The sequence below is a fragment of the Ranitomeya imitator genome, chromosome 4, assembly GCF_032444005.1.
Source record: "Ranitomeya imitator isolate aRanImi1 chromosome 4, aRanImi1.pri, whole genome shotgun sequence".
Classification (NCBI taxonomy): Eukaryota; Metazoa; Chordata; class Amphibia; order Anura; family Dendrobatidae; genus Ranitomeya; species Ranitomeya imitator.
Window position 1 is genome coordinate 455,640,413 of NC_091285.1, and position 25,316 is coordinate 455,665,728.

The following is a 25,316-nucleotide window of genomic DNA, read 5'->3' on the forward strand; positions in this document are numbered from 1 at the left end:
GTGAGTGAAGCTGCTGCTTCTGAGGTTCCTTACACAGGTGACGTGGTTTATCCTTTGGTTGACTGCTCTCTTTAACTCCTCTCAGATCGTTACTCCATGCCAGCTGTCAATGTTTTTGCATTGGTTCAGTTCGCTCCTGGATCTCTCTGGTGACCTGCCTTCTCCTGCAGAAGTTCCTGATAGTCATTATTTGTTCATTGTTTTCTTGTCCAGCTGGTTTTCATGATATTGTCTTGCTAGCTGGAAGCTCTGGGATGCAGAGTGGCCCCTCCGCACCGTGAGTCGGTGCGGAGGTCTTTTTTGCACACTCTGCGTGGTCTTTTGTAGGTTTTTGTGCTGATCGCAAAGTTACCGTTCCTATCCTCTGTCTATTTAGTAAGTCTGGCATCCCTTTGCTGAAACCTGTTTCATTTCTGAGTTTGTGACTTTCATCTTTACTCACAGTCAATATATGTGGAGGGCTTCCTTTACCTTTGGGGAATTTCTCTGAGGCAAGGTAGGCTTTATTTTCTATCTCTAGGGCTAGATAGTTCTTAGGCTGTGACGAGGCGCCTAGGTCTGGTCAGGAGCGCTCCACGGCTATTTCTAGTGTGTGTGATAGGATTAGGGCTTGCGGTCAGCAGAGCTCCCACATCCCAGAGCTTGTCCTGTATGAGGTTTAACTATCAGGTCATTCCGGGTGCTCCTAACCACCAGGTCATAACACTTACACCATGGTGCTTGTGTCGGCGCTCCCCACGGTATCTCCAGTGCGGACTTCGTAACCCTGGATCGCGCCTCCACTGCGCCACCAATTACTGCACATGTGTCTTTATGAAGGTGACAGACACGACAAGGAGGAAGTTTAATATTCCCTGCCTTCACCACATTTCCTCTGCTGGAACCCTCGGGTTTACAGGGCCACATAGGAGCCAGCTTAGAATCCAGCCAACCTGACCCTTGACAGATGTCTCAAAACTGTTGCTGGACTGTGCTTTATCTACCACCATTGAATAATAAGACAGTATATCCGTCATCTGGGTTACATCCGGACCACCTTTACCTGGCTACATATAACTATATCCTTGTTCTTACATGACGCGCCAGAAACAGTTTTTAAGGCACCATTTGTGAACAAAGCCACTGAGTGGCCGAAACATTAAACTTGTTGCCTTACTGTTTCGTCTCTGCCCTCACATCTTCAAGAAATATATTCACTTTAGCAAACTTGAACCAGATGAGTGCAGTGTTTTGACTTTTCTCTATGAACCATAATGAGACACCTAGGAATAATTTATTCATTTATTAAGTTATATTCCTATGGGTATATTGCTGCAGAATTGCTTTTCTCCAGACACCATGTTCAGAGAATTTTCTTATAAAAGACACATAGACATCATAGATTGATATCATCAATGCCTACATCATTTCTCTCAGTCTTCAGAAGATATTGTCTGTGACTAAAGGTTTCCTGAACTGAATAACAAGTTTGGTCTAGTAATATCGCCAAGAGCAAACACAGTTAAATGCTTACTTAACAATTGTTTCTTAAGTTAATACTACATGATTAGCAGTTCACCTTAGATGATTATGTATTTGATTAATCTAGGTGCTATTATCATAGGTATCCTAATCATATATAAAGACTGGGGCTCAGAACTATTTATAACATCCAGACACTGAACACTAAAATGAAATTTACTTACTAATAAATGTGAAATATTTCATCATGATTTTTTTTGTAATTATATAAGGCAAATTATATAAGAAAAAGTCATCATTAATGACCCCTGAGGATGTCAAGGGCACCATCAATATGAAGAGGGGACTTTCTAAACAAGCAAGCACTGATCAATGGAGAACTAACGGTATCTTAAATTCTTCCAATGCCTTAATATAGTTTCTGGAATGATATTGAGAGTGCATCAACTTAGGATTTTTTTGCCATTTTCTGTGGTGTTATGAAAAAGGAGCTGACAGCCGGCATTAGGTACCCTATAGATGGTATTTTTGTTCTTCAACATCACTAGTCATCTTTAGATTATTTCAATATCTATTATATTAATTTATAGATAATTAAAACATGAGTAATCATGAAGATATTAAAAAGATGTCCGACTGTACCGCCTTTCTGAGGCTCTTTTGTTTCAGTGTATGTGTGGCAATAATCTGATATAATCTGAGAGTTCATTTAGTTGTAATTTAGAATTATTTTGTCTTTCTTTTGGTGAAAATTAACGCTACGTGGATTGACCTGTGGTGGGCTGGTGCTTATACACAGAAGCCAATCTCAACTAGCAGAGCAGGTAAGGAATAGTGAAAGAAGAAATAATCATCTTCATGTTCTCATTTTTATATACTTTTGTAACTATTTGTTTTATATGGTTTTAGATTAATTTCCACATACCAGACATCTATATTATTCCATTTGCTAACACATTTGGACCAATACAGCTTTAAATGAAGATCTGGAGGAATAATTGTTCTGCAATGTCCATCCTTGTATTGTGCGTATGAAGGCAATGGAGCAAAGAAACAGAACACTTGTCACACAATTCATTCTCTCTGGTCTCTCCTCCAACCCAGACCTCCAGCTTCCTCTCTTTCTGCTCTGCCTGTTAGTCTACATGATAACTTTGCTGGGAAACCTTATGATCATTGTATTAATTAGAGTAACCCCCGGACTGCAGACACCAATGTACTTCTTCCTCATGAATTTATCATTTGTAGATGTCCTTTATTCATCAACTATTACACCCAATATTATGGTTAACCTCTTCTCTGAACGTAAAACGATCACCTTCATTGCCTGTGGAATACAATTATTCCTCTTCATTTATCTGGCGAGCTCAGAAGCAATGTTGCTTGCGGTAATGGCCTATGACCGATTTGCAGCTATATGTAAACCACTATATTATAATATAATTATAAGCAAAGCAGCATGTTGGAAACTTGTATTCTCAGTATACACTGTAGGATGTCTGAACTCATTCACACATACATATTGCGCATTTACATTACCATTTTGTGGGTCTAATCGTATCAACCATTTCTATTGTGATATCAATCCCATCTTAAGACTTTCATGTAAAGATACATTTCTTAACCAAGTTTTCTCATTTGTTTTTGCTGTATCTATTGGAGTAGGCTCTTTTTTATGTATTGTGATATCATATGTCTACATTGTATTTGCCATATTTAGAATTGGTTCATCTGGAGGTAGGAGCAAGTCTTTATCCACTTGTGTCTCTCACTTTACTTGTGTAGCCTTATTCTACTGCCCGGTTTTCTTTTCGTACTTACGACCAAATTCTGCATATGCAGTGGATCAGGACTGGGTAGTGTCAGTGTTCTATACAGTAGTGATACCTATGTTAAATCCTATTATTTACAGCTTTAGAAATCAAGATGTGAAACATGCACTGGTAAATTTTAAAGTGTTTAGATATTAAAATTATTGTGGTTTTCAGACTATAAGATGCAACGGTCCATAAGACTTACCTAAGTTTTAGAGGAGGAAATTAGAAAAAAAAATTGAAGGGAAGAATGTGTTCAATTATGTACTTAATATCCCCTATTCTGGTAAATACGGTCCCCTCATCCCCATCCTGTTATGCATGGTCCCCTCATTCCTGGTACACATAGCCCCCTAATCCCTATCCTTGTATGCATGGTCTCCTCATCCCCATCCTGGTATGCAATGCCTCCTCATCCCCATCCTGGTATGCAATGCCTCCTCATTCCTATCCTGGTATGCATGGCCTCTGTTGTGAATTCTGCTCTTGGGCTCCCTCCAGTGGTTGTTGATGGTAATGCAGTTATTCCTGAGCAGCAGTCTTGGACAGGTGTTTCTGCTAATTGCAGTTCGGACTGGGGTATTTAGCTGTGCAGGACTCATTAGTCCTTGCCAGTAGTCAATGTTCCTTTGGAAGTGTTGGTCCTCTGCCTGGCCCTTCTGCTTGCTGCCATCTCAGCAAAGATAAGTGTTTGCTTCTTTTTTAGACACACGGCTGTGTGTTTATTTTTGGTGCTGATCTTGTTTCTATTTTGTTCCTACTAGACAGTGCCTGATGTTTTTCTCAGTCTAGTGGGATTCGCTGGAGTCGCAGATATACTCTCCACATCTTTAGTTAGGTGGTGGAGTTTTTGTATTTTTCTGCTGTGGATATTTTGTAGTGTTTTTTGCTGACCGCATAGTATCCTGTACTATCCTTTCCTATCTTGGTAGAAGTGCCTCCTTTGCTTATTCCTGTTTTCTGTCTGCGTGTGTCTTTTCCTCTCCTACTCAGTCATTATTTGTGGGGGGCTATCTATCCTTTTGGGGTCTACTCTGAGGCAAGAGAGTTTTCCTATTTCCATCTTTAGGGATATTTAGTCCTTAGGCTGTGTCGAGGTGTCTAGGTCTGGTTAGGCACACCCCACGGCTACTTCTAGTTGCGGTGATAGGATCAGGGTTTGCGGTCAGTAAAGTTACCACTGCTCCAGCGAAGGTCATTTCATGCTGCTCCAAGGCCACCTGATCACAACAGGCCTCCTCATTCCTCTTCTGGTATGCATGGCCTCCTCATCCCTATCCTGGTATGCATGGCCTCCTCGTTCCTATCCTGGTATGCATGGTTCCTCTTTCCCATGCTGATATGCATGGCCTCCTCATCCCTATCCTGGTATGCATGGCCTCCATATCCACATCCTGGTATGCATGGTTCCTCATCACTATAATGGTATGCATGGTTCCTCATCACTATCCTGGTATGCGTGGCCTCCTCATTCCTATCCTGGTATGCATGGTTCCTCTTCCCCATGCTGGTATGTATGGCCCCTCATCCCTATCTTGATATGCATGGCCTCCTCATTCCTATCCTGGTATGCATGGCCTCCTCATCCCTATCCTGGTATGTATGGCCTCATCATCCCCATCCTGGTATGCATGTCTGCCTTATCTCTAGCCTGCTAGGCATGTCCCCCTAATCTCTATTGGTGTGGAATGCAATGAATATTCATTTCTCTTTAGCAGCAGGCAGCCACCAGCTCCTGCCTCCTGTGACCTGCTGCTCCACCGCTGCAGCTCCCTCACCTCCCACCACAACCAGACCACATACATCTGGACTATAAGACGTACCGCCCATTTTCCTCCATGTTTTTGGAGGAAATAAGTGCGTCTTATAATTCGAAAAATGCGGTATGTCTGCTTTTAATATGGTCACTGTGGCTTAAGGTTCATATGGACATTTGGACTGAGATTTCAAATGGCCAATATGGCATTAGAGAAGAAAGAGGTGTTAAGAAAGTAGTGTTTTCCTCCCAACTTTATCTGCTTAGGGCAAAAGACAGGATAATCTTATATGGGAATATCCTCTGGTACAGGATTGTAGCTTGGAACCTCTTGAAGGCCCTGTGTCTTTGTTGGGTGGAATACGCTTTTCATAGCCTCCTGGACAAAAGTTTATCTCAAGGAATAAATGGATTGCAGCAAATTAGGTGGACTGATTCGCACAAAACCCTGTCTCTGTTAAATGGTGATTTTAGTGCCAATGATGTCTGAACTGTTTTATATTAAGTTTACGGTGCTGATAAAGAAAATGGCTCTGGTTTTCCCAGATTGGCTCTATTTTCTGACCTACTTACTAGTTAATTAAATTATCACAGTAGAATTCTAGCTTCAAAAAGTTGTTTTTCATGCATTGTAAGCCTACAAATGGAAATGCAACAATAATTATATAGGATATTTTGTTACCTGAGACTGTTAAAGAGTCAAAAGACCAAAAGCTATTGCATTTGCTATCACACACAAGTTGCATTGGGGGAATGCATTATTTTCATGGATGATTGACTCAAAAAACTAGAACCAATTCAGCAAAAGTATTAGGATTTTTTATTTCAACACCCCCAAAATACCCTAAGTCCATTCAAAAATCTTGGAACCTTACCTTATATCCGTTCAAAAAACCTTGGCACCTTAATAATTTTTTTTAAGACGTATGTTATGACTTTTTTAAAACTAGCACATTAGTTGATACTTTTTATGGATGCTACTTGTTTGGACAGCAGAAAGGCTAAATATCACTTTAACATAGCAGCCTACCAATTAAAGAATTAAACCCCAAAATTAGGTTCCCATACTCACTAGAGAAAAGTTGACCACACTCTAAGATGTCAGCAGAATAGCCATCTAGATTGAATGTGAGCTTCCCAACTATACCCCATCAGATAATACTGGGAGAGAGAAGACCCTGGAATTTTATTTTTCAATGACCAATAATTTGATTCTAATGGGAGATAAGTTACTACCAAAAGTTTCAGGAAGCAATTTTCTCAACTCACTGTATTGGAAACATACAAGGGAATAGAAAGGAATTGAAAAGCTATGCCAAAATGGCTATGGTGGTTCCAACTGCAATAGTGCTGAGAGGGAGGCAATAGACACTTTGGCTCATTTTACTAATGTGGTGTTTAAACCCTCTGATAAGGGTGAAAATATAGTCATCTGGCCAAAGAAAATGTAAGAAAGGCAAGCAATGAGATTGCTAAACGATAAAAATTGTTACCGTAAACTGACTAGCAATCCAATGCTTTCCTTCCAAAATGACCTAATTAGAATTCTAGATGATGCTCTTTGCCAATGGGATTATCCCTCAAAAATTTGTGGATGTTATCAAGGAAATGCATCCGCGGTTTCCAACTCTATACTTGTTCCCCAAGATCCATAAGGATCTTTTGGGAGACCAATAATTGCTGGTGGTGGAAGCCTATATGAAATAGTCACCAGAATTATTGATTATTACCTAAAACCCTGGTAAGTGAATTACCATCTTACATACAGGACACAAATGCGGCTTTGTGCAGAATTGAGGACATTCATCTAAGTGACTCTGCAGTAATGGTAACAGCTGACGTAGAAGCACTCTATACTCCTATTCGACACAAAGATGGGCTTCGGGCGACACGGCTGTTTTTCAGCTCCATTAATATGGATCGTGATATGGTTGAATTGTTGATACAATTATTGGAGTATGCATTGACGCATAATATTTTCATTTTCAAAAACAGTACATATCTACAAATACAGGGTACGGCGATGGGGGCCAGTTGTGCTTCCTCATACGCCAACTTATTTCTTGGGGTGTGGGAATGAGAGATTTTTTTGTGTGACTCTGTACCTCAATCCAGCCTGGTCACAGGCTGGATGAGGTATATTGACGATATTTGGTTCATATGGAATGGTCCTGTTGAAAATTTGAGAATATTCATGGCTAATTTGAACGATAATGACTTAAATGTCAAACTTACTTTCAAATTTGGCAGGGAGGTTGAATTTTTGGATCTTGCCATTGGTGCAGACAGGGTTGGTGTTAGGGCTAGAAGAACGCACCAAATAATTAAATAGATAGAATAAGGTGTGTTCGCAGCCCGGGGTCCACTATGCAGAGATGGTACCTGCTGCTAAGTAATGACGGACTATATGGCGGTACAATGAGGATACACACATGGGTTAACTTCACCCTGTATGAAGAAAGCGAACCCTGTTACGTCACAGGGTTGCGGTACCGCACAGAGAGCAAAAGCAAGGAATCACAGAACTCTATCCCAGGACACAGGATTAGAGTTCGTGTAGACCTCTTGCGATCGACACCACAATTGGGGTATCAGAGTAACTAATATGCACAGAAGTGCGTGCTGTGCCACACTAGCGGGTGCCACTAACCACCCAGACTTGGGTAAGGTAAGCGCTCTAATAGCGCACGGCGCTGCACTGGCGGTCACAGAAGTAGACGCTGTTTACGTGTGGCTTTGCGCTGATAGCTTATCCGGGCGCTAGATAGCAGACATCCACCTTTCACGAGCAGTCATACACAAGGGAGGGGATGTTTAAAGAACGACTTGCACTCATCAACACACAAACGTTTTCAAATGTATAATAGCACATGGCCGTGCGGCCATTTGAACCTTTTATAGTTGCAGCAAGTACAGGACCTTCCCAGAAGAACCAGTGGGAGTCTGCTACAGAAGAAGAACACCTTCAGGACCTTCCTAGAGGACCAATGGGATTTGCTGCAGTATCTAAGCATGTGACCCCCGACCTCCAATGGGAGGTCGTCCCGTGGGCATGCTCAGAAAGGGAAAATCTGGACTTAGTCCCAGAAAGACCTGCTCGCTGCTGAACATTGCTGGCTACAAGAACAGAGCCTGGAAGGGCAGTAGTAACCAGTCATCCAGTATTAGCCTGAGCTAGATGCTGGGACCGACGTCTCCACTGCGGCTGGAGAAGAATGGGAGACTGCAGCAGAGATGGTTCGAGATTCCTCCCATGCAGAGGAAGGAACTCGACACCTAACAGATGGTCATCTTTATACCAACTTATATAGGAAACCCACCGCCACAAATTCATTTTTACATGCAACATCTTCTCACCCACTTTCTACAATTAGGGGCATTCCCGTTGGACAATTCCTTAGAGCAAAAAGAATATGCACTAAACCTGAGGATTTTGAAGTTCAGGCGAGGGATCTGGCTGATCGATTTCAGGAAAGGGGTTACAGTAAAAAGAGTATTAGAAGAGGCTATCAAAGGGCAGTGAGCAGTTCCAGGCAAGAATTGCTATATGGACAATCAAAGAAAATTAAAAATAAAGACTTGGAACAGGATAGAATGATTACCACCTATTACAATAAATGGCACCAATTTAGGGACATCATAGATAGACATTGGCAAATACTTTTTACTGATCCAATCCTGAAAAATTTTTTACCAACAAAACCATTAATTACGGCAAGGAGAGCTAAAAATTTGTCTGACACTTTTGTGCATAGTTTTTACAATCCAACTGGATCAAATAAAAAATAATTTGACGCCGCCAATGCTGGCTTTTTTCTGTGCGGCTTATGTAAGGCTTGTGCCAATACAATCAAAAAGCAAAAACCTTTGTTAATTTTGATGGTTCAAAGAAATATGATATCAGGAAATGTATAAACTGTTCAACCCGAGGTGTCATCTACCATGCTACGTGCCCTTGTGGCAAAACCTCTATCGGCCTTACCACTCGTGAATTGAAGGTCCGAATAAGAGAACACTGTAGGGACATAGAGAAGGCAAAAACAGTCGAGCATGAAACTGTCTTAAAAACCCTACCCAGACATTTCAAGATGTATCATAATTGCAGTACTGTGGGCCTTGTGGTAAGGGGTATAGACGTGGTATCAATGGGGATACGAGGTAGCGATCTGAGCAAGACATTGGCACAGATCGAAAGTCGATGGATATATAGGTTGGGTACCATGGCCCCTCAGGGGTTAAATGAAAGCCTTGGTTTTGGGACCTTTCTATAAGTATATCTGGTTTAATTTTCTTGTCTGATACAGTTTTATGGGTTGTGGGTGGGTTTTATAGTTTCATTTTTAACACTTTTTCTTTTTTCTTTTAATTTCATGCATATTAGTGTTATCCAGGCTCATAGCTGTGTCTCCGCACCAGTATTATACCTAGGACTGGGGAACTATGGTATGATGAAGATCGGATGTTGATACCCTGTGTTGGACCCTGCAAAGGATGATTCACTTCAAATACAAGGAATTTCGACCTCCTAATTTGATTCACTTACTACCAGGATGAATTCCTTATATGGACCTCACATATGGTCACCGATCACACCATATTACTGGACTTTGGTCAATAACATTGATCATTCTATTTATATATTTTTTTGTATTATTGTCACTTTATAGTATCAAATGTTTTTTCCAACAATCAGGGTATTTTTTAAGCACGTTTATCCACACCATGTATCCTATATTAGGCTCTTTATTAGGTTGTCACTAATAATTGTGGTTCATATACTCTCTGTCCCTCTTTTTTTCACTCTTTCTTTTATGTAATTGACATCAGGATGTGTACATGCGCCCTGGTGTCATGGCCGGACCTTCCTGCCCGCGGCACAGATTGGATTCGTGACCTCCACCTGGTTTCTCCGGGTCAGTGCGCGGGTCTAGTCGCCTCCACTGGTGGGTGGATGCTGTGGCTTGCGGCTCCGAAAGCGTATGCGCCGCTATACTTGTTGCCATGCAACACAAGCTTCCCTTTGTCACTTCCGCAACTGCGCATTGGGCGTAATATGGGGGCACATTTCTTGCACAATATAGGCATCTGGCAATGTTACTTCCACTATTGCGCATGGGGTCCATGTGGGTAGACGTTTGTCACATTGTGCTAATTTTGTGGCGGTCGGCACTAATGCTGTGATTGGCTGAGATTTAGTTAAATACACTCCCATTTCACTCCTTACTATACACCCCCGGAAGAAGAATTCATCGAAACGCACGTAGGGGTTTCTACAGGTATTGTGTGATCCCACGGTGGTAAATGTGATCTGATGTTCTTTTCATAATGAGTAAATGAACCTGCAATTATTGTAGGCACTTTGGCACTTTAGATCCAACCATGTATATACTCCAGCTCCAGATAAATGGTAAAAAACTTTTTCTTTATTGATCCAACGTAATAAAAACAGGATAATCCTTACAGATGGCAGACAGAATAAGTGATTGCGCAGAGAACAGCTACGCGTTTCGACCACAACGGGTCTTACTCATGCCTAGATAATCTCAGAAATGGTAGCTATATATATAGCACCCTAGAACCTATCACAAGGATTTCATCCGTCACATGACTAAATACACAGGTCCTGGAAGTGCATAAAAGACAAATACAGATAGTATGGTAGCTATATATATAGCACCCCAGAACCTATCACAAGCATTTCATCCGTCACATGACTAAATACACAGGTCCTGGAAGTGCATAAAAGACAAATACAGATAGTGCATATAAAAGTAAAATAACGCATACATAAATGCAAAATATAAAATTGTCAAACCTACCTATTGCCCTAATTAGCAATAATGGTAAAGTATTTCGTTTCTTTTATTCATACCCGCGGGGAAGCGAGTGTTCAGACTGTACATCCAAAATGCCTCCCTAGTAAGTAGGCGTCTTTTTATATCACCCCCGCGGCTTTAAGGAAAAACTCTCTCTATGCCGTATACTCTAAGAGCTGCGGTGTCTCCATTATGTGTCATACCGAAGTGTTTGGATACCATTGAGATATTCCTATTAATCATGTTGTAATTTTTTGTGTCTTTTTACACAAATATACCTCATGATGTAGCTATGAGAGCTTTACAGTTTCATCTAACAGATTATGGACATTATTCACAGGACTTAATTAATTTTGCGTTGCAGGTTATTTTCTTCCATACACAATGTTTTTTCATTTGGTGATGAAATATTTGTTCAAAAGTTAGGAGTTCCTATGGGGGCTAAATATTCGCCATCTTTAGCTAATTTGACAATGGCCCATTGGGAACAGCAATATTTGTATTCTCCAGACAATCCCTTTATTGATCACATCTCCTGGTATGGCAGATACATTGATGATACGCTCATTATTTGGGGGGGGGTGATGTGTCTGCCATACCAGGATTTGTTGACTATATTAATACAAATGATTTTGGTATTAGGTTCACTTATGTTTTTGATCAAAGTAACATTTCCTTTCTTGATTTAAATCTGTACGGTATAGTTGATGAACCTATAGCTAGTAAAACCTATGTAAAGCCCATCAGTGGAAATACTATTCTCCATGCGACCAGTAGCCACCCAGCCCACACAATAAAATCTATACCCGTGGGTGAGTTTACTAGGTTAAAACATAATTGCAGTAGGGATGAGGATAAACTAAAAGAATTCAGTGAACTTAACGAAAAATTAAAAGCCCGTAAATACCCCAATTGGTCGATTAATAGGGCCAAAAATATAGTGGACAAAAAACGCAGAGAAGATCTTTTGGTAAATAGTGCTATGAGTGGATCTAATAAAAAGAGATTAAGTGATAAACCTCATGTATGTTTACAGTTCAGTTCTCAGTTTAATCATATCAAAAAAATTATCAATCATAGATTACCTATTTTGTATGAAGACCATACACTCATGAATATTCTGAAAGATGGGGTTAATGTGGTGGCGAGAAGGGCTCGAACTATTGGGGATCTAGTAGCTCCGAATTCGTTTCTGACTAAATCAGGATTCAAAACCTGGCTTGAATGCAAGGGTTTCTTTAGATGCGGCACTGCGGCTTGCAGTACCTGTGCGCATTCTTGTGTAGGCAACACCTTTCAAAATACCGAAAAAACTAAAAGTTACAAAATTAATAGTTTTATAAATTGTCACAATAAAAATGTGATCTACAAAATAGACTGTTTAATTTGCCAAATTTCATACATAGGGTGCACATCAAGAAAGTTGAAAACACGCGTCTCCGAACATCTCAGGGACGCAAAAAATTACAACATGATTAATAGGAATATCTCAATGGTATCCAAACACTTCGGTATGACACATAATGGAGACACCGCAGCTCTTAGAGTATACGGCATAGAGAGAGTTTTTCCTCAAAGCCGCGGGGGTGATATAAAAAGACGCCTACTTACTAGGGAGGCGTTTTGGATGTACAGTCTGAACACTCGCTTCCCCGCGGGTATGAATAAAAGAAACGAAATACTTTACCATTATTGCTAATTAGGGCAATAGGTAGGTTTGACAATTTTATATTTTGCATTTATGTATGCGTTATTTTACTTTTATATGCACTATCTGTATTTGTCTTTTATGCACTTCCAGGACCTGTGTATTTAGTCATGTGACGGATGAAATGCTTGTGATAGGTTCTGGGGTTCTATATACAGTGGGGCAAAAAAGTATTTAGTCAGTCAGCAATAGTGCAAGTTCCACCACTTAAAAAGATGAGAGGCGTCTGTAATTTACATCATAGGTAGACTTCAACTATGGGAGACAAACTGAGAAAAAAAAATCCAGAAAATCACATTGTCTGTTTTTTTAACATTTTATTTGCATATTATGGTGGAAAATAAGTATTTGGTCAGAAACAAAATTTCATCTCAATACTTTGTAATATATCCCTTGTTGGCAATGACAGAGGTCAAACGTTTTCTGTAAGTCTTCACAAGGTTGCCACACACTGTTGTTGGTATGTTGGCCCATTAATCCATGCAGATCTCCTCTAGAGCAGTGATGTTTTTGGCTTTTCACTTGGCAACACGGACTTTCAACTCCCTCCAAAGGTTTTCTATAGGGTTGAGATCTGGAGACTGGCTAGGCCACTCCAGGACCTTGAAATGCTTCTTACGAAGCCACTCCTTCGTTGCCCTGGCGGTGTGCTTTGGATCATTGTCATGTTGAAAGACCCAGCCACGTTTTATCTTCAATGCCCTTGCTGATGGAAGGAGGTTTGCACTCAAAATCTCACGATACATGGCCCCATTCATTCTTTCATGTACCCGGATCAGTCGTCCTGGCCCCTTTGCAGAGAAACAGCCCCAAAGCATGATGTTTCCACCACCATGCTTTACAGTAGGTATGGTGTTTGATGGATGCAACTCAGTATTCTTTTTCCTCCAAACACGACAAGTTGTGTTTCTACCAAACAGTTCCAGTTTGGTTTCATCAGACCATAGGACATTCTCCCAAAACTCCTCTGGATCATCCAAATGCTCTCTAGCAAACTTCAGACGGACCCGGACATGTACTGGCTTAAGCAGTGGGACACGTCTGGCACTGCAGGATCTGAGTCCATGGTGGCGTAGTGTGTTACTTATGGTAGGCCTTGTTACATTGGTCCCAGCTCTCTGCAGTTCATTCACTAGGTCCCCCCGCGTGGTTCTGGGATTTTTGCTCACCGTTCTTGTGATCATTCTGACCCCACGGGGTGGGATTTTGCGTGGAGCCCCAGATCGAGGGAGATTATCAGTGGTCTTGTATGTCTTCCATTTTCTAATTATTGCTCCCACTGTTGATTTCTTCACTCCAAGCTGGTTGGCTATTGCAGATTCAGTCTTCCCAGCCTGGTGCAGGGCTACAATTTTGTTTCTGGTGTCCTTTGACAGCTCTTTGGTCTTCACCATAGTGGAGTTTGGAGTCAGACTGTTTGAGGGTGTGCACAGGTGTCTTTTTATACTGATAACAAGTTTAAACAGGTGCCATTACTACAGGTAATGAGTGGAGGAAAGAGGAGACTCTTAAAGAAGAAGTTACAGGTCTGTGAGAGCCAGAAATCTTGATTGTTTGTTTCTGACCAAATACTTATTTTCCACCATAATATGCAAATAAATTGTTAAAAAAACAGACAATGTGATTTTCTGGATTTTTTTTTTCTCAGTTTGTCTCCCATAGTTGAGGTCTACCTATGATGTAAATTACAGACGCCTCTCATCTTTTTAAGTGGTGGAACTTGCACTATTGCTGACTGACTAAATACTTTTTTGCCCCACTGTATATAGCTACCATACTATCTGTATTTGTCTTTTATGCACTTCCAGGACCTGTGTATTTAGTCATGTGACAGATGAAATGCTTGTGATAGGTTCTAGGGTGCTATATATATAGCTACAATTTCTGAGATTATCTAGGCATGAGTAAGACCCGTTGTGGTCAAAACGCGTAGCCGTTCTCTGCGCAATCACTTATTCTGTCTGCCATCTGTAAGGATTACCCTGTTTTTATTACGTTGGATCAATAAAGAAAAAGTTTTTTACCATTTATCTGGAGCTGGAGTATATACATGTTTGGATCTGCTGCTGCTTGGAGTCCCGGGTCAGGACTTACTTTCGTGCTCCACATCTGATGGTCTGGTTGGTGAGCTGGCTGCGGCTTTTGTTAGCCGTTTTTCTTTTTTTGACTTTGGCACTTTAGTCTGGCTTTTTTCTTAGGTTTTTACAACCAGGATATTAACCACTAATGTTATAGTAATATCCCTTGAACCACTATCTCAGAGCCATCTAATATATGCCATATTGATTTATATGGGTAGTAGTTTACATTTATGCACTTAAGCACTTTTATATGGGAATTTCCCCTAAGGTTACTCATCAGACATGTCACCTGTGATTTTCATGTTGGTATATATGGTAGAAGTCACTTGTGGCTTGCTTAACATTTATTATATGGGTGTCAGTGCATAGGCATCTGTTATGATAGGCAATTCAGTAATACAATGTACATAGCGATCAGAGCACATACAGTGATCTGACAATAACCCAAAATAATAGAACGAGCTCTGAGACGTGGAAACTCTGTAGACCGCAATTCCTGATCCTCTCCAAACACAACTAGAGGCAGCTGTGGATTGCGCCTAACGCTCCCTATGCAACTCAGCAGAGCCTGAGAAACTAACTAGCCTGAAGATAGAAAAATAAGCCTACCTTGCCTCAGAGAAATACCCCAAAGGAAAAGGCAGCCCCCCACATATAATGACTGTGAGTAAGATGAAAAGACAAACGTAGGGATGAAATAGATTCAGCAAAGTGAGGCCCGATATTCTAGACAGAACGAGGATAGGAAAGATAACTTTGCGGTCTACACAAAACCCTAAAGAAAACCACGCAAAGGGGGCAAAAAGACCCTCCGTACCGAACTAACGGCACGGAGGTACACCCTTTGCGTCCCAGAGCTTCCAGCAAAACAAATAGACAAGCTGGACAGAAAAAATAGCAACAAATAGCAAAGAAGCACTTAGCTATGCAGAGCAGCAGGCCACAGGAATGATCCAGAGAAACACAAGTCCAACACTGGAACATTGACAGGAAGCATGGATCAAAGCATCAGGTGGAGTTAAGTAGAGAAGCAGCTAACGACCTCACCAGATCACCTGAGGGAGGAAACTCAGAAGCTGCAGTACCACTTTCCTCCACAAACGGAAGCTCCCAGAGAGAATCAGCCGAAGTACCACTTGTGACCACAGGAATGAACTCTGCCACAGAATTCACAACAGTACCCCCCCTTGAGGAGGGGTCACCGAACCCTCACCAGAGCCCCCAGGCCGACCAGGATGAGCCACATGAAAGGCACGAACAAGATCGGGAGCATGGACATCAGAGGCAAAAACCCAGGAATTATCTTCCTGAGCATAACCCTTCCATTTAACCAGATACTGGAGTTTCCGTCTTGAAACACGAGAATCCAAAATCTTCTCCACAATATACTCCAATTCCCCCTCCACCAAAACCGGGGCAGGAGGCTCAACAGATGGGACCATAGGTGCCACGTATCTCCGCAACAATGACCTATGGAATACGTTATGTATGGAAAAAGAATCTGGAAGGGTCAGACGAAAAGACACAGGATTAAGAACCTCAGAAATCCTATACGGACCAATAAAACGAGGTTTAAACTTAGGAGAGGAAACCTTCATAGGAATATGACGAGAAGATAACCAAACCAGATCCCCAACACGAAGTCGGGGACCCACACGGCGTCTGCGATTAGCGAAAAGTTGAGCCTTCTCCTGGGACAAGGTCAAATTGTCCACTACCTGAGTCCAAATCTGCTGCAACCTGTCCACCACAGTATCCACACCAGGACAGTCCGAAGACTCAACCTGTCCTGAAGAGAAACGAGGATGGAACCCAGAATTGCAGAAAAACGGCGTAACCAAGGTAGCCGAGCTGGCCCGATTATTAAGGGCGAACTCAGCCAAAGGCAAAAAGGACACCCAGTCATCCTGATCAGCAGAAACAAAGCATCTCAGATATGTTTCCAAGGTCTGATTGGTTCGTTCGGTCTGGCCATTAGTCTGAGGATGAAAAGCCGAGGAAAAAGACAAGTCAATGCCCATCCTACCACAAAAGGCTCGCCAAAACCTCGAAACAAACTGGGAACCTCTGTCAGAAACAATATTCTCTGGAATGCCATGCAAACGAACCACATGCTGGAAGAACAAAGGCACCAAATCAGAGGAGGAAGGCAATTTAGACAAGGGTACCAGATGGACCATCTTAGAAAAGCGATCACAGACCACCCAAATGACTGACATCTTTTGAGAAATGGGAAGGTCAGAAATAAAATCCATAGAGATATGTGTCCAAGGCCTCTTCGGGGCCGGCAAGGGCAAAAGCAACCCACTGGCACGAGAACAGCAGGGCTTAGCCCGAGCACAAATCCCACAGGACTGCACAAAAGTACGAACATCCCGCGACAGAGAGGGCCACCAAAAGGATCTAGCCACTAACTCTCTGGTACCAAAGATTCCAGGATGACCAGCCAACACCGAACAATGAAGTTCAGAGATAACTCTATTCGTCCACCTATCAGGGACAAACAGTTTCTCCGCTGGGCAACGATCAGGTTTATTAGCCTGAAATTTTTGCAGCACCCGCCGCAAATCAGGGGAGATGGCAGACACAATTACTCCTTCCTTGAGGATACCCGCCGGCTCAGATAAACCCGGAGAGTCGGGCACAAAACTCCTAGACAGAGCATCTGCCTTCACATTTTTAGAGCCCGGAAGGTACGAAATCACAAAGTCAAAATGGGCAAAAAACAACGACCAACGAGCTTGTCTAGGATTCAAGCGCTTGGCAGACTCGAGATAAGTCAAGTTCTTATGATCAGTCAATACCACCACGCGATGCTTAGCTCCTTCAAGCCAATGACGCCACTCCTCGAATGCCCACTTCATGGCCAGCAACTCTCGGTTGCCCACATCATAATTTCGCTCAGCAGGCGAAAACTTCCTGGAAAAGAAAGCACATGGTTTCATCACTGAGCAACCAGATCCACTCTGTGACAAAACAGCCCCTGCTCCAATCTCAGAAGCATCAACCTCGACCTGAAACGGAAGAGAAACATCTGGTTGACACAACACAGGGGCAGAAGAAAAACGACGCTTCAACTCTTAAAAAGCTTCCACAGCAGCAGAAGACCAATTGACCACATCAGCACCCTTCTTGGTCAAATCGGTCAATGGTTTGGCAACACTAGAAAAATTGCAGATGAAGCGACGATAAAAATTAGCAAAGCCCAGGAACTTTTGCAGACTTTTCAGAGATGTCGGCTGAGTCCAATCATGGATGGCTTGGACCTTAACCGGATCCATCTCGATAGTAGAAGGGGAAAAGATGAACCCCAAAAATGAAACCTTCTGCACACCAACGAGACACTTTGATCCCTTCACAAACAAAGAATTAGCACGCAGGACCTGAAAAACCGTTCTGACCTGCTTCACATGAGACTCCCAATCATCCGAGAAGATCAAAATGTCATCCAAGTACACAATCAGGAATCTATCCAGGTACTCACGGAAGATGTCATGCATAAAGGATTGAAACACTGATGGAGCATTGGCAAGTCCGAACGGCATCACTAGATACTCAAAATGACCCTCGGGCGTATTAAATGCAATTTTCCATTCATCGCCTTGCCTGATTCTCACCAGATTATACGCACCACGAAGATCTATCTTAGTGAACCAACTAGCCCCATTAATCCGAGCAAACAAATCAGATAACAATGGCAAGGGGTACTGAAATTTAACAGTGATCTTATTAAGAAGGCGGTAATCTATACACGGTCTCAGCGAACCATCCTTCTTGGCTACAAAAAAGAACCCTGCTCCTAATGGTGACGATGACGGGCGAATATGCCCCTTCTCCAGGGATTCCTTCACATAACTGCGCATAGCGGTGTGCTCAGGCACGGATAAATTAAACAGTCGACCTTTTGGGAATTTACTACCAGGAATCAAATTGATAGCACAATCACAATCCCTATGTGGAGGCAGGGCATCGGACTTGGGCTCATCAAATACATCCCGGTACTCAGACAAGAACTGTGGAACCTCAGAAGGGGTGGATGACGAAATTGACAGAAATGGAACATCACCATGTACCCCCTGACAACCCCAGCTGGACACCAACATGGAATTCCAATCCAATACTGGATTATGGGCTTGTAGCCATGGCAACCCCAACACGACCACATCATGCAGATTATGCAACACCAGAAAGCGAATAACCTCCTGATGTGCAGGAGCCATGCACATGGTCAGCTGGGTCCAGTATTGAGGCTTATTCTTGGCCAAAGGTGTAGCATCAATTCCTCTCAATGGAATAGGACACTGCAAGGGCTCCAATAAAAACCCACAACGTTTAGCATAATCCAAGTCCATCAAATTCAGGGCAGCGCCTGAATCCACAAACGCCATGACAGAATACGATGACAAGGAGCATATCAAGGTAACGGACAGAAGAAATTTTGACTGTACAGTACCAATGGCGGCAGACCTAGCGAACCGCTTAGTGCGCTTAGGACAATCAGAGATAGCATGAGTGGAATCACCACATTAGAAACACAGCCCATTCAGACGTCTGTGTTCTTGCCGTTCAACTCTGGTCATAGTCCTATCGCACTGCATAGGCTCAGGTTTAATCTCAGGTAATACCGCCAAATGGTACACAGATTTACGCTCACGCAAGCGTCGACCGATCTGAATGGCCAAAGACATAGACTCATTCAAACCAGCGGGCATAGGAAATCTCACCATGACATCCTTAATGGCTTCAGAGAGACCCTTTCTGAAAATGGCTGCAAGCGCAGATTCATTCCATTGAGTGAGCACGGACCATTTTCTAAATTTCTGGCAACATAGCTCTATCTCATCCTGAGCCTGACACAAAGCCAGCAAATTTTTTTCTGCCTGATCTACTGAATTAGGCTCATCGTACAGCAATCCAAGCGCCAGGAAAAACGCATCGATATCACTCAATGCAGGATCTCCTGACGCAAGAGAAAATGCCCAGTCCTGAGGGTCGCCACGCAAAAAAGAAATGACGATCCTAACCTGTTGCGCTGGGTCACCAGAGGAGCGAGGTTTCAAAGCCAGAAACAGTTTACAATTATTCTTGAAACTCAGAAATTTAGTTCTATCTCCAAAAAACAAATCTGGAATAGGAATTCTCGGTTCTAACAAAGAATTCTGAACCACAAAGTTTTGAATATCTTGAACTCTTGCCGTGAGCTGATCTACACATGAAGACAGACCTTTAATGTCCATTGTAACACCTGTGTCCTGAACCACCCAAATGTCTAGGGGAAAAAAAAGACAAATCACAGTGCAACGGAAAAAAAATGGTCTCAGAACTTCTTTTTTCCCTCTATTGAGAATCATTAGTACTTTTGGCTTCCTGTACTGTTATGATAGGCAATTCAGTAATACAATGTACATAGCGATCAGAGCACATACAGTGATCTGACAATAACCCAAAATAATAGAACGAGCTCTGAGACGTGGAAACTCTGTAGACCGCAATTCCTGATCCTCTCCAAACACAACTAGAGGCAGCTGTGGATTGCGCCTAACGCTCCCTATGCAACTCGGCACAGCCTGAGAAACTAACTAGCCTGAAGATAGAAAAATAAGCCTACCTTGCCTCAGATAAATACCCCAAAGGAAAAGGCAGCCCCCCACATATAATGACTGTGAGTAAGATGAAAAGACAAACGTAGGGATGAAATAGATTCAGCAAAGTGAGGCCCGATATTCTAGACAGAACGAGGATAGGAAAGATAACTTTGCGGTCTACACAAAACCCTAAAGAAAACCACGCAAAGGGGGCAAAAAGACCCTCCGTACCGAACTAACGGCACGGAGGTACACCCTTTGCGTCCCAGAGCTTCCAGCAAAACAAATAGACAAGCTGGACAGAAAAAATAGCAACAAATAGCAAAGAAGCACTTAGCTATGCAGAGCAGCAGGCCACAGGAATGATCCAGAGAAACACAAGTCCAACACTGGAACATTGACAGGAAGCATGGATCAAAGCATCAGGTGGAGTTAAGTAGAGAAGCAGCTAACGACCTCACCAGATCACCTGAGGGAGGAAACTCAGAAGCTGCAGTACCACTTTCCTCCACAAACGGAAGCTCCCAGAGAGAATCAGCCGAAGTACCACTTGTGACCACAGGAGGGAGCTCTGCCACAGAATTCACAACAGGCATCAGTGCACTCACACGAGATCTGTTTTAGATCGGAGGTACGTCTACATTTTCTTGATTGTGTAATTTGATTTGAGGTTTTTATCCATTTTTGATATAAATAAAATGATATGTTTTTTAACTTAAACATTTTGTATCCTGTCTAATATTTTGGGGGGCCTTTGTGTGTTTACTCTGAGATGTCAGCAGAATAGCCATCTAGATTGAATGTGAGCTTCCCAACTATACCCCATCAGATAATGCTGGGAGACAGAAGACCCTGGAATTTTAATTTTCAATGACCAATAATTTGATTCTAATGGGAGATAAGTTGCTACCAAAAGTTTCAGGAAGCAATTTTCTCAACTCACTGTTTTGGAAACATACAAGGGAATAGAAAGGAATTTCTGTCTGTCGAACAAGTCGAAATAGCAGTCAGTCACCAAAATGAACATATATTCTGCTGTAATTAAGATCAGTAGTGCATATAAATAAGATAGGGTACTTGGTAAACACCGCTTTTGATTTAAAAAAAAGGGTCCATTTATAATGACTACGGACAAGATAAAGATCCCCAATTCACATCAGGACTACAAGATCCCAGGTACCTTCAGCTGCACCACATCTAATGTGGTGTACTTAATTATTTGTACTAAATGTCCAACTGGGGGTCTGTATGTTGGGGACACAGTGCAAAAACTGAGAACAAGGATAAATTCTCACCGCCATACAATAAAAGAAAAAAGAATGGATCTACCTGTGGTCAAACATTTTTGTATGCCTGATCATAGCACCATGGACCTGAAATTACTTGTATTGAAAGGTAACTTCAAATCTCAGAGAGAGACAGGAGAATCTGGGAATATAAACTTATGACGACCTTTGACACACTTAGTGCAGGAATGAATGTGTCACATGGATTTATGTCTTTTTACATCAATTAAAGGGAACCTGTCACCTGAATTTGGCGGGACAGGTTTGCGATCATATGGGCGGGGTTTTCGGGTGTTTGATTCACCCTTTTCTTACCCGCTGGCTGCATGCTGGCCACAATATTGGGTTGAAGTTCATGCTGTGTCCTCCGAAGTACACGCCTGCACATGGCAATCCTAATCTAGTAACTTTCCAATATTTATGGACACAACTGTTTATCACTTATCACTCTCTCATAATGACAGTTCTGTGCTGTGTTGTATATAAATATGTGATTCTTCAGAATTATTATTATTATTTATTGTTATAGCGCCATTTATTCCATGGCGCTTTACATGTGAGGAGGGGTATACATAATAAAAACAAGTACAATAATCTTGAACAATACAAGTCACAACTGGTACAGGAGGAGAGAGGACCCTGCCCACGAAGGCTCACAATCTACAAGGGATGGGTGAGGATATAGTAGAATTTGTTTTAGTCTTTGCCTGATGAAGAGACCTGAGTAGTCTCGAAAGCTTGCAATTTGTTACCATCTTTTCAGTTAGCCATTAAAAGGTATCAACCACTGAGGACTCTCAATTCTAAATATTTTTTTTTAAAAAGGGTAAGAACTATCCCACCAGAGTCAATGTGTACCCAAATCGGGATGGATCTAACCTTTAGTATCAAGAAATTACCATGTGTCAAAGTGGCGTCTATGTGAATAGGGGCCGAGCAGGACCGTGTCCCGAATTTGAACACCGAGCAATGGAAAGCTACATAAACGTAATGCCCAGCTCAAAGAAAGCAAGGCCACACCGTTACCTGCACTGAGTGCAGAAATCTTGAAAACCATGAAAATGTCAGAATGATTACACTACATAAACACCAGTACATTTCTAATACTAAAGCCTTGCTCACAATTTATTGCACATGTACTTAATACATTTGTGAAATATATTGGCTAGCATGCTGACTGCAATGACATGCACATTTATAGAGGTAATTAGCAAAGTTTTTGTATTGATATTTTGTAGCACCAAAATAAACCAACTGTTTTCATTGATTTCCAGGGGAAAAAAAGTGCAAACTTTCAATTTCTATGTAAAAATAAGTTACAATCCTGAATCTATAAAGTACATTCACAGTCATACTTTTTTATGACTGAGTCCTAAAGACAATACCTGAATTCCCCAACTGATCAGAAAACGATCTTCTAGAAATATTGATGCTTAAGTAATATACACTTGACTCATAATCTCAACTTTACTCAATCGATTCGAAAACATGAAATCTTCCTTCTGTGGATGCACACTATATTCATATCAGCATTGACATGCTGTAAGGAGACCAACCTGTAGAAAATCTATCAATTGGCTTAACAGCTTCACTAGAAGTTCAGAATGAACGTGGTATGAAAGAGAATAATCTCAGGAGGGTTATTAACATTCAATTTGTAAATGGAACAAAAATAACTAAATTGAATATGTAATGATCCAAACAACATGACACAAGGGTATAGAAGGGTCACCAGTAAATCTTCAGCGCTACATTTGCAAATTATTATGTGCATTTTACCCATTACTACATTAGTACGCTTTGTTCAGACACCACAACATTTATATTGATAACTTTACTGTTTTGTACCAGTGATAATGAGTTCTAAAAATATATCTTGAAAAATGTTAATGTTCTGGTTCAATCGAGATAACCCTTTTTCTTGAAATTATTACATAATTTTGAGTTAATAGAGTTCCCCTGAGCAGGCACCTCAACTCTTGGCAGCAGTGGAGTACTCTACGAAGAACACATCACTCCTGAGGTTCTGTTCTGTGGGAGTACTTAATTTTTGGTGATTCAGCCCAGTAATTGGAACAGGAATTTGGCTTTGTTGGATATAGGAACCAATCACACTTTTATGTTTTCATAACAGTCTAAAATATGAAAATTGAGCCCTGATTGATTGCTATGGACAAGAAAGTCATAGGCCTAATTTTTTCCAACGAAAATATATATATTCTTTTTGGCCACTATAAAAGCATCTTAGTGTTGAGAACCAACTAAATATTAATATCTGACTTCTTCCATATTTTCTAATGGGTCCACTTTTTATTTTATTGACATATTTACTATTATAGTAGTCACAGTAATTATCCAAAACTATTGCCAAAGGAAGTTGTTTTTTGCTGGACCTTTGGGGCCTATTATTGAGTCGATGGCCAGGTCAACTAGACTAGACATCATAAACAGGACGCACAATCAATGGCCCGCAATGTCATTTTGTGCAGTTCGTAACCATCAGTGAACAGACATATCAGCTGCATCTCTATAAAATAGCTGTCAACTGTTCCGAGTTCAGCAAGATTGTCCTGATTTGGGGGAGCTGTCATGGGAGGTATGGGCAATGTTGTGACACTTATGCTATCTGCAATGCAGTGAACGCTTCATTCATGTCTTACCTGTGTGTGTTCATTGCTCTTCTGTTATTCATACTCCTCCTCTCGTCAGTTGTGGGAGGGTGGATGGCGTCCCTCTGCTCTTTTTATACTTACAGCCATTTAAATAAATAATTCTTCTCTTTTCTTGAAGTTTGATCTTCCTAAGAATCGAACACCCAACCTGCAAAGTTGTAGGCAGCAGCAAAACCTGCAAGCCACAAGCTGTACTGAAATGAATGAGATAATTTTCTATACTCGCAAGTATATTGCATTCTCCTTCAATACATGCTCAATGTGTTGGTATACAGAGATACATCTCTACATACCAGTGTGTCTGTATTTTGTACCTGCATTCTGAAGGTCAGAGATTTTTTTTTATATCTTTAAAATTGCTACAAAATAATTAAAAACAACTACAACAATGACATTTTTAGTGCACTTTTCAAAATAGATATCACAAATCAGCAAATAAAACCTGTAATCGTAACAATCCATACGAATCGGTAAACCGATTATTTACGGTTATTGGTAATGGTGTTAAAAATGACATGATTCATTTTTTTTCTCCATTAAACCCATAAAAAGTTTATAAAAATATAAGGCTGAGGCGATGTTCACACACAGAATAAATGCTGCATTTTTTCTGCTGCTTTTGTCTGCACAATTTCTGCACGTGTCCACAACAAACTATGTGAAATCAATCTTCTTTGATTATTGTGTTTTTATGCCTTTTTCCCTTTATTTGATGCATTTTTGTTGCAGCATTTTAATATTTTTCTTTACAACGCAGTAAAACTTTGATTCTGCTCTTGAAAAGGCAACTGTATTTTTTTTCCATGTGTTTTTTGTTCCTTTTTTTTTTCTATGCACATTGTCTTCAGGCTCCCCATAGCAGTCTACATTGAAAAAAAGCACTAGAACTGCTCAGTTCAGCACCATCTTTAGACAACACACAGTGGGAAAAAGTTGTCATGAAATCACATGCACTTTGTTTAGATAGTTAGGCAATGTTCACTCATAGCGTTTTTTTACATGGAAAATCTGATGCATTTAATTGACGAGGCAAAGCAATGTAATTTCATGAAAACTCTTTCATGCATCTTAAGATGTTGAATTGTGCAGTTTTTTTTTGCTCTATATGCTTCTTCTGGGGAGCCTGAAAAAAACACA

The 25,316-nt window shown here is 41.3% G+C and overlaps 1 protein-coding gene across 1 annotated transcript in view; it reads left to right on the top strand.

Annotated features, from left to right (window-relative positions):
- The first annotated feature begins 2,489 nt into the window (after nucleotides 1-2,489).
- Nucleotides 2,490-25,316, top strand: part of LOC138674554 (olfactory receptor-like protein COR4) — a 52,320-nt gene continuing 29,493 nt past the window's right edge. Inside the window, exon 1 of the mRNA XM_069762377.1 lies at nucleotides 2,490-3,404. Within this exon, the coding sequence (XP_069618478.1) occupies nucleotides 2,493-3,404 (912 nt within the window). The 5' untranslated portion in view covers nucleotides 2,490-2,492. The remainder of the gene's footprint in view (nucleotides 3,405-25,316) is intronic.